The following is a 9,321-nucleotide window of genomic DNA, read 5'->3' as shown; positions in this document are numbered from 1 at the left end:
CTCCCACCTCCCCTAGCCCACCCCACGCCCCGCCCCCTCCCCCTCTTCTCCCCCCTAAAGGCGCTCCATCTCCCCCTCTTCCAGCACCCCCCCCACCACGCCGTTACTTTTCACCGCCGCTGACCCAGGGACCCGCCCCCGGCCCTCGCCCCCCCCCGCCCCCGCCCCCGCCCGGGGCGCGCTGCGGCAGGCCCCTGCCTGCCCGGCGGGGGGGGGGGGGGGGGGGCGGGATTCCCGCGCGGTTTCCGAACGTCACGTCACGTCGCGGGGAAAGCCCCGCCGCCCCGCTGCTCTTAGGGCCGCGCTCCGTCCCGCCCTCCCGCACTGCGTTGCCGCCGCCGAGCCGTACCCGTTGCCGTACCCGTTGCCGTACCCCGCCGCCGCGATGATGCCTGGCAGGACCCTGCGCAAGGGCGCGCCGCCCGCCGCTCCCGCAGGTACCGGAGGGTGAAGGGAGCGGGGGGGGTGTTGGTGGTGGTGGAGGCGGCGGCGGGGGGGGGGGGGGTGTCACGCTTCTCCGGCCGGTCCGCTGCCCACCTCCCCTCCCCGTCCCGGCTCCAGTACGGGGAGCGGGGACCGCGGGCGGCAGGATGCGGCTGCGGCCGCCCGTGTGGACGCGGGGGTGGGTACAGGCGGTGCTCGTAGCGTGTGTGTGTGTTACTATTAAGGGGAGAAAAAAAAAAAAAAGCCCTGGGGAAAAAATGCACGATATCGTCAAGTTCTCCTTAAAATTCAGAGCGGGCGCGGGTGGGGAGGCGGCGGTGCGGGGGGCTGACGGCCGTGCGTGTGCCCTGCAGGGCGGGAGGTGGAGGCTCAGTGCGCCCTGCAGCTGCGCAGGATCGGCGACAAGTGGGACCTGCGGCAGAAGATCCTGAACCTCCTCACGAAGCTATTCTTCCCGGAGACGTGAGCTCCCCTCGGACGCGGTGCGCTGAAAAAGCAGGGAAAGACCTTGGCTTTGTGGATTTGGGACAAGAGACTTCACTGACAGTGGGAGATGAAGAAAGCTCTTTGAGTTGTATTTTGCTGCCCGGAGCCGCTGAAGGATGGCTATCGTAACACAGTTTCTTTGAAGAATGTTACAGCGATGTTGGCGTCTGAAAGCCAGATGAAAAAAAACAAAGGTAGTGACGGGCAGAGGCCCTCGCCACACGATGGGGAGACTTGCGGCAAGATGGAACTTGCCCTTCAGCCTGGTCTGAGAAGACTTCCAGCAGCCCAGTTTCCCCAGTCACCCTCTGGTCCTCCTGCTTCACCGAGGACCACCTTTGGGAAGAAGCCAAAAAAAAGTCAGTGTCTTGGAACACGGGATCGTATCCCGCAAGGCAAAAGCCAGTTGCTCGGGTTCTGACTGTTTTTGTTTCCTAAAGCATGGATTCTGCTGGACAGGAATCTGGTGGTGGGATTATTTCATTTGTTAATTAAACCACTGTCTGTATTGGAAGGTTATTTGTTACAGGATGTTGCTTTGTGGACTAAAAATTACAATTCCATGTACTAACACGATACTGCATAGTTCTAGTCTATATTATATATATATGTGTATGTATTTGTGTATATATATAATATATATATAAAAAATATAAATACGTGCACCCCATGTGCATGAAATGAGTATTTCACAGAACTATTAATTGAATGCTACTTGTTAGGTTCAAAAATAGTATGAAAAAATGTTCAAAACATGACATAAAAATACATTATATTAATTAGAAGAAAGCATAATGTTTTCTGATAATAAAGGAAATACTTCATGCAACTGAGGGGAGCATACTTTAGTATAGCATTATATAAGACATATAAGAATATATATTACATAGATAGAGATATTGAGGTATGTGTGTTTGGTGGAAGGATTCTTTCAACATTACAAAGAATTTCTTGAGAACGGTACAATACTGCTGTGCCTTTATAAGTAACAAAATAACTCTTCAATAGAAGTAGACCTTAAAGTTGAATGTGAGTTGAATCTTAAGTTTTCTTGAGAATGTTATTTATTCAAAGAAAGCAACTACCTCTCTTTGAAGAAATAATATCAGTAGAACTTAATGTTATCATCAGTACAGGAAAGTAGCCTTGGACTTCTGAATGTTTAATATACTCGCAAGCAAAGGTTCTTCCCTTGTACTTTATTTCCATTTCATTTCACAGCAACCTCATTTCAGTTCCAGAATGATGAAGCCGCTGTAGCACATCCAGTGGATGGTGATGCATTATGCCTATCTCACTGACGGGTTATTACCCTTGGCTGGCTTTGGATGAGCTGAATTAAGCATGCTGATCGCTGTCAAGGCAAACAGTGACTCTGCTAGTCAATTCATGTCAGAAATGATCCTAAGCAGTGTTTTTTCACAGATGCAAGCTAGCAAGAAAATGGCTGAAGCTGATCGTGTTTTGTAGCTACTTCTTAGGTCAATGGTCAGAGTTCCTTCTCTTAACTAACCTTGTAAGTACATTTGCATTGTATAAGGCTGTATAATTCCACTTTCTGAACTCTGGGTCTGTTCAAATTAAATTTTTTGCTGCCTTGAATAGTGAATTCTTGTTTGTATTTACAATTAATTTTTTGGTTAGCTCTTCTGAATCTGCATTTGCAAAATTGTCGTGAAATAGCTCTGGTCACTCTGTCACAACCAACTGTATATGGCTGTTACTTGTTGTCACTGATTTCACTAGGCAGAAGCTGGCTGACTTTGCCTGCTTCCCACATGGAGGACTTTTAACCCCATCCCAGTGGCATTATTGGGAGCTTTGCCATTGGCTTGAGCCACATGCATGGTTCCTTCCTCTTCTAAGCCAGCTAATACCTTTTCAGTGAGAACATAATGTTTCAAGAATAGTTGTTATTCATCTTAATACTGCAAAGTAATGTGCTTTGCTGATGTGTGCAGAGGTCAGTTTTTCAGGTATTAAAAAGTAAATGCAAAGAGTTCCTGTTTGGCTAAACACCAGCCCAGGCTAGTGCCGCGTGCAACTCGGCAAAGCTGTTCATCAAAGGCAGTCCCGACTTCAACAGGAGGGCTCTTGCTTTATGTCCCGGGCTTGCTGGAGTCTTGGAGTTCTCATCAAGGACACTAAACAATAATTGTGCCTGTCTGGGACTCTCAGGAAAATTCAGCATTAGCATCTGCATTAGTAGCTGAAATGTATTTGAATAAAAGTGTTCTGCTCAGTGTATGCTCCTTTGAAATTGAATTGGAAGCCAGGTGTGGGCTTCATAGAGCCTGCCCAGTTCTTCAGGCTGTAGCACACATGAATGTTATGAAAAAAAAGCATCCACATAAATGCATTATCATGGGGATATCTGAGTTAAGTATTAGCGCAGTGTTTTTCTGTCTAGATCTGCAAAGACTATTTGCTTCTTGTGAAATGTTTTTATGTTTCTCTGAGCATTGTCAAGAGTGCTAGCATTCACCAGGAGCTCAGGAAAAAGACCTAGATTCAAGCGATCAGTGCCAGTATATAAGCAAGTGCTTGCTGATGTCCTCCCTAGGATTTCTTTTATTACTTCTGCAAGGGATCTGCTATATGAATGTATCAACATGAGTTTGTTTTTCTTAAGGCCTATTCTGGATACGGGCCACATGTTTTGCTGTGTGCCCCACATGTATGCGCCATGCATGTATGTCTTGAATTCTTGCTGAGACAATAAATACAAAGCATTTGCAAGAAAAATGGGTCATTGTTATAACTCCGGGGTTTTTTTTTTTTCAGATTCTGAATGCATGATCGTATGATACAAATTCCTTCCATACTTCCAAGTCAGCAGGCACACACTAGGGCAACAGCAGAGTGCCAGTAGGTATGCATTGGGAGATTAGGCTTTTACTTTTGTCTTTAAGGTGAACAAGACATAACCATATCCTTGAACTTCAAAATGGGAAACTGAGACACCTATTCTAATATTTTCTAGTAACTACTGCCTGCAGAATAGTTGAGTGGTGTCAGGGGCTCCATTACCTCTACAAGAGGTGTTGCAGCTTTGAGGAGGAGAGTCCTTGGGGATCAGTGAAGGATAGACATCTAAGTTGAGGGTTTTGTCTCAGATGCAGGCAGAAGGGAATACAGCATTTTGCCAAGGTCAGATTTTTACTTTCTCCGAAGTTTGAAGCTGGAGTTTTGGAAAAGGGGGAAATGATACTGCTTACCACAAGGGAGTAGCAAAGGGATAGTGCAGAGCTTGTTCTTCCTCCCTAAAGCTGGGACCCAGATGTGTTTCTGGAGAAGCGAGCCCGAGATCCTCACCTGCTACACCATGCACATCAGCAAGCTTTCCCCTGACTCATCACGCTGCTTCTCCCAGCTTCACAGGTGGGGGAGCACCATGCCTGGGGCACCCATTCCCAGTGCAAGGACAACTGAGAGCTTCGTGGCCAAAGGCTCTGGTTTCTAGTGAATGAAAAAAAACAAAGGGAAGCAATTCCCTGTCCTTTCCCAGTGAGCCACCAGCAGAGGCTTGAAAGAGCTTTTTTTCAGGGGGTATCAGTGAAGCTGTCCTGAGAAGGCCCATCAGCATGGTGCCACGTGCTACCGCAGGTGCTGCACAGTGCATTTTTGCACAGCTCTACCAGCAAATTACACTCCTAAGACTCATCAGCCTTGTGAAAACATCCAGACACCCTCACCCGCTGCCTGCCGGAGCCTGGCCCCTCTCCAGCCAGGTCACTGCCACGATGCTTGTGACCTGCTCCTCCCTAAAAGGCAGGGGAAAAAAAAAGCCCATCACTGGGGCACGGCATTGCTGTCTGAAGATGCATGACTCACCCACCAGCACCTGGTATCAAAAACCAAAACCAAACCCACCTGCTGAAGCAAACTGCTGCAGTTGCCACCCCGTAGTGCTCTCCATTTACCACGGCCCGTGGGCACCTGCCAGAGCAACAAGTGCAGCCCGGGGTCACGTTCGCACTGTGCTCGCCCAAGTGAAAACCAGCCCGGTGCCCTCGGCCAGCTCATGCTCTCACACCTGAGAGTGGATGCACAAGTGGTATTTCCTAAACAAATTGCTAAACAACAAACACCACCTTCCTCCTCCCCTCTCCCCCCATGGGATGTTTTTTTAAGTCATCTGAAAAACAATGTCTCGTATGCTGCTCATTTATTTTTAGCACACGCTGCTGGAAGGGACGAATTTTATCATTTTCCTCCAGTTGACACGAGATGGTGTGAGGGCATGACATGCATCCATAGAGGTGCAAGAGGCTGGACAGGAAGGGCTGGGGATATGATGTGTTGTCTTTCAGTCTGGCAGCATTTTCCATGAAGTAGGTGACTGTCTGATGGCGGGACTGCCAGTGAGCAATAGTCCCAAAAGCTGTTACAGCTGTAAACAAAGGTCTTTCTTTACCCAAGTGCGTCACTATATTGTCTGGACGATGGCATAAGGAACTAGCCATGCCAAGGCTGCCCTCCCTTCTCATGCATGGTCTCTTTGTAATGCAAATCTCATCAGTCTGCAAGCCCTCCGAAATCGTGGAGGCAGGTGTCACTTCTTTAGCAACAGGACATACCCCATGAAATGGCAGGGACCTCAAATAAAACCGTTTCAGCCATTTCATTTTACAGGGGCTTTGGCATCATCCCCTCCTATACAGTAAAGGACAGCAGGAGCACTACTTGGCTCAGCTCCGCCAGCTCCTTCGTTCCACTGCCACCATTTGAAGGGCCATGGCACCTTCCTGCGGGAGACGATCCAGCTGCAAACATCAAAAGAAAGCAGCTACCGTCAGCAACACTGAATAAGGCCAGTGAAGAGGCCTTGGAGCTTCCGTCAGGACACTGGCAGCCCTGTTACCACTGCGACACTGCTGCAGCGCCCACCTGGGGGGTCTCAGAGCAGACGATGGCCCCAGGATGGTATCCGTCACTGGGCTTTTGTGCCTTTGGGGTTTTGCCTGCATTATTATGCTCTGCCCAGGTCAAGGTATCATGTTTGCACCTCCTTCCTCTACTCCGGGATCACAGCCACCTTTGCCACCTACTGCATGGCAGTGATTAAGGGCAGATTACTGCTTGCACCTTCCCCTTTGTGCTTCCGAAAGGGATGTGACTGAGCTGTGACAAAGGCATAAGGCCACATCCAGGTTCCTCCAGGATCAGGAATTAGGGAGGTAATTTTCGACAACAGCAGCTGGGCTTTCCCCAGCACCGCCACGGTGTCAGCAGCACATCAAGGAAATGGCTTTGCTAGGTAGGGAGAAATCCAAGCAACTACAGCTTCAGGTAACTTGTTTGCTCAGCACAATGGTATCATCAGATTTATTCAGCTGCATGGCAAGGTGAGGCCAGTGCATACGGGACTATCAATGGAAAGGCAAAAAGGTTCTGGTTTTAGCATTGGCTAACTTTAGAATACCGTGACTGTCAGGAAACATCCTTCTAGTCACAGCTTTACACACTGCGGGGTAGAAGGACAACTTGTTTTGAGGGAGGATGTTTATTTGCATCAAATGTTCTTTCTTATGATCATTTAATGAGAGGGATTTTATATTTTTAAAAGGAAAAAAGCTTTATAAATTACTACCATCATCGTTAATTTGTGAAGTCGTCTAGCTGAGTCAAGTGCTTTGAGGAACACGACTACACAGAAAAAGCAAGACATGGTTGGCTTTTTCTGTAAAGGCAAAGTCCAAAATGGGCTTTTGCTAAGGGCTGGTGATGACAGTCTGGCTTCAGCCATACTTCTTGACAAGGAGAAATGACCCAATCTCCTTTACCAGAAGCAGCTGGGACCAGCTCTAGATAATGCAGCATCACTTGCTTTCCAGGCACTTATTGATACGGGGGTTCTGGACATAGGGTGGAGGTGCTGCAAGTGTGCTTCTATGACCCAGTATTGCATAGGAAAGAAAAAAAAAAGCACCAAACTGCTGGACCAGAGCTTTGAATCTCCTGCCTAGGGCAAGGGGAGGGCAAAGGGCTGGCAGTGCAGAAGCAGCAGGGTGGACATGCCCCCCGCTGCCATGGCTGGCTCTGGGGCTGAGCCTGCGTGGCCCTGGGCACTGGGAAGTGCAGCTCAGGGCCATGGCCTGGGGGAGGTTTTGCTTCCCCTTGTCATCGCACTCACATGCTGCCCCATGGCATCACTTCCCTGGGTGCACGGGCATCGCGCCCAGTCACCGCATGCTCTGCTCCCGCCTGGCCACTGGCTCCGGGGAGGGCCACGGGGAATGTCCCCCCCAGGGAGTCTCCTTCACACCACCCCCGTGCGGGGACAGAGAGAGCGACCATTAGCCTTTGGTCAAATGTGATAAAGTGCCAGTTTTGACACATTCAGGAAATACAGATGAGGTTTTGGAGCCATAAACAGCTACACCAGAGACACATGGACCCTATTTGGACATTAGAACTTTCCAGGTAGAATGATAAACCTGACTGCAAACAACAAAGTAGGTGTGTCTACTCACCTCATTTAGATCTAAGCTCTGTATGTTAACGATATGGGAATAAAAAAAGCTGTCCCCAAAACTGCAAACTTCTGCCTTTTGTGCCAAGTTCCCCATTTGCCAATGCCTGAAGGCCTTCAGGAAAAGCCCAATCCCCGAAAGACAACTGACTTTGGTAAAACTTAGATGTAATTTCCTACCACTTCGTATGTCTTAGTGGATAAACCACTTACGGATTAAGTCTGCTGTGTCTTCGCTTGTGCGTTCCTCTTTACTTAGCCACTGTCTGAGGCAATCAAGATTTTAATTAAAGACGTTCAAGACTGATCTTACAAAAGCCAGGCTGCTCTGAAGCTTGAACCCTGTTGAGCCCCAGCTCATGCCATATGTTAGAAGAAAGTGGGAGAAGGACAGACAGGAGAACGGATACAGGGGAGTCACTGAAAGGGCTGGGCTGCCCCAGCACTGAGGACAGCAGGGGAGAGGGGAAAGCAGAGATCTTCATGGCTAAAAATGTCTTTTTGCTTTTCCCCATACAGCCCTGAGAGAGAAGCCAGGCTCTGGCCAGGGACAGACGTGCTGGAGCAAGCTCGAAGGGGGCTGCTGTGCTACCCCACACCTCCCTGTCCATCCCCTTCCCACGCTACTGGTTTTACACCTTGCACGATCTCATCTGTGCAACAACACAGGCTCCACAGCGTCCCTCATCACAGCTGTTCACAAGGGAGAGGGATTTGGGGAGAAGGGATCCCAATGCAGGCAGGGGACTGGGAGACCACAAAGTTCCTCCTTTTCTCCTCCAGTCCAGGAAAGGGCCTGGGTATCCGGGTGCGGCCTTTCCCGCAGGGTGAGTCAGCAGGAGCGCTGGTGTTTATCCCTCCTCACGTGAGTCTTGCTCACTTGCACCCTCATGGCACAGCACCCAGAGAAGGAAACTGAAAGCAACTGGCTTTTGGGGCACAAGCCCAGGGACGAGGGAAATGCCCTCCGTGCCACTGGCACGGGAAAGCAAACGCCTTCTTCCCCTCGCAGAAAAACCCACCCGGCCCTTTCGGGCAGCACCGTGCACCAGTGGAAACGGCGAGGTTTGCAAGGCACGGCAGAGAGACGCAGGCGAGCGCCATGCATGCACGAGGAGAGGGCAGGACTGCACCGTACCGTGAGCCGGGTGGGAGTTTCCAGACGTGCTGCTGTTGCGAGCGCCCAACCCAGCACTCAAGCACGGAGCAATGCACGCAGGCTTGCAATGTGGATATAAATGCTTAACCCACAAGCTCCTTCCTCCAGCTCAGCCTACCCCGCAGTGACTAGCTGACGTGCCCATGTGCTGCCAGGCAGCGCGGGATTTGGGGCGCCTCTGGCATTCCCCATGTCAGAGCAGCTGAAAGGAGAGCTTTCTGGGCTGCCTCATCTTTCTGGAAGACAGGCTTGCTTCGAGCTGCCATGCAGTGACGGTGAAGCCAGCTGTGTCCATAAAAAGGTGGACCACTTGTTGCAAACTTGCACTGTTGGGAGCTTATGGCCTCCACCTTCCATTATGAGCTCCACTGCAGCTCCATTCCATCCACAGAGAGGTTGCCTCCACCCCAGCCCATTCCACTAGCTCAGCGGGGTTTTGAAGGGGAGTTTATCTCCAGGGTAGGTGGAAGACAAGAAGAAATACCAGTCTAGACCTAGTTGTATATACATATTCCCTACACATACAACCTGTTCCATTACAGCCCAGGGGCTGGGCAGGAGGTACAGTTTATAGGTGATGCACTCCAGAGACTGCTCCTCTTGATGAAAACCCCGCATTTCACCTTTGCCTTCTGCATTTTCCTTGCACAGGGGTGGGAAAAAAAAAAAAAAAAAAAGCACAGCTTCCAAGATACCACAGCAGGTCCTATACAACACCTTCTAACACTTCTTAAATGCTTTAATCCTCTTCATGCTG

The 9,321-nt window shown here is 49.8% G+C and overlaps 1 protein-coding gene across 1 annotated transcript; it reads left to right on the top strand.

Annotated features, from left to right (window-relative positions):
- Positions 1–348: 348 nt before the first annotated feature.
- PMAIP1 (phorbol-12-myristate-13-acetate-induced protein 1) lies at positions 349–3,675 on the top strand. Its single transcript, XM_052775634.1, has 2 exons — positions 349–437; positions 798–3,675. The coding sequence occupies exons 1-2, from the start codon at positions 386–388 to the stop codon at positions 908–910; spliced, it is 165 nt and encodes a 54-aa protein (XP_052631594.1). The 5' UTR covers positions 349–385; the 3' UTR covers positions 911–3,675.
- The last annotated feature ends 5,646 nt before the right edge of the window (positions 3,676–9,321 follow it).

This window comes from Harpia harpyja, chromosome Z, assembly GCF_026419915.1.
Source record: "Harpia harpyja isolate bHarHar1 chromosome Z, bHarHar1 primary haplotype, whole genome shotgun sequence".
In the NCBI taxonomy this organism is placed as follows: domain Eukaryota; kingdom Metazoa; phylum Chordata; class Aves; order Accipitriformes; family Accipitridae; genus Harpia; species Harpia harpyja.
This window is presented reverse-complemented; position numbering and strand designations above follow the sequence as displayed.

Coding starts and splice junctions, on each gene's coding strand:
- PMAIP1 (XM_052775634.1), top strand. CDS start 386: ATGATGCCTGGCAGGACCCTGCGCAAGGGCGCGCCGCCCGCCGCTCCC. Junction 438..797: donor GCCGCCCGCCGCTCCCGCAG/GTACCGGAGGGT, acceptor TGTGCCCTGCAG/GGCGGGAGGTGGAGGCTCAG.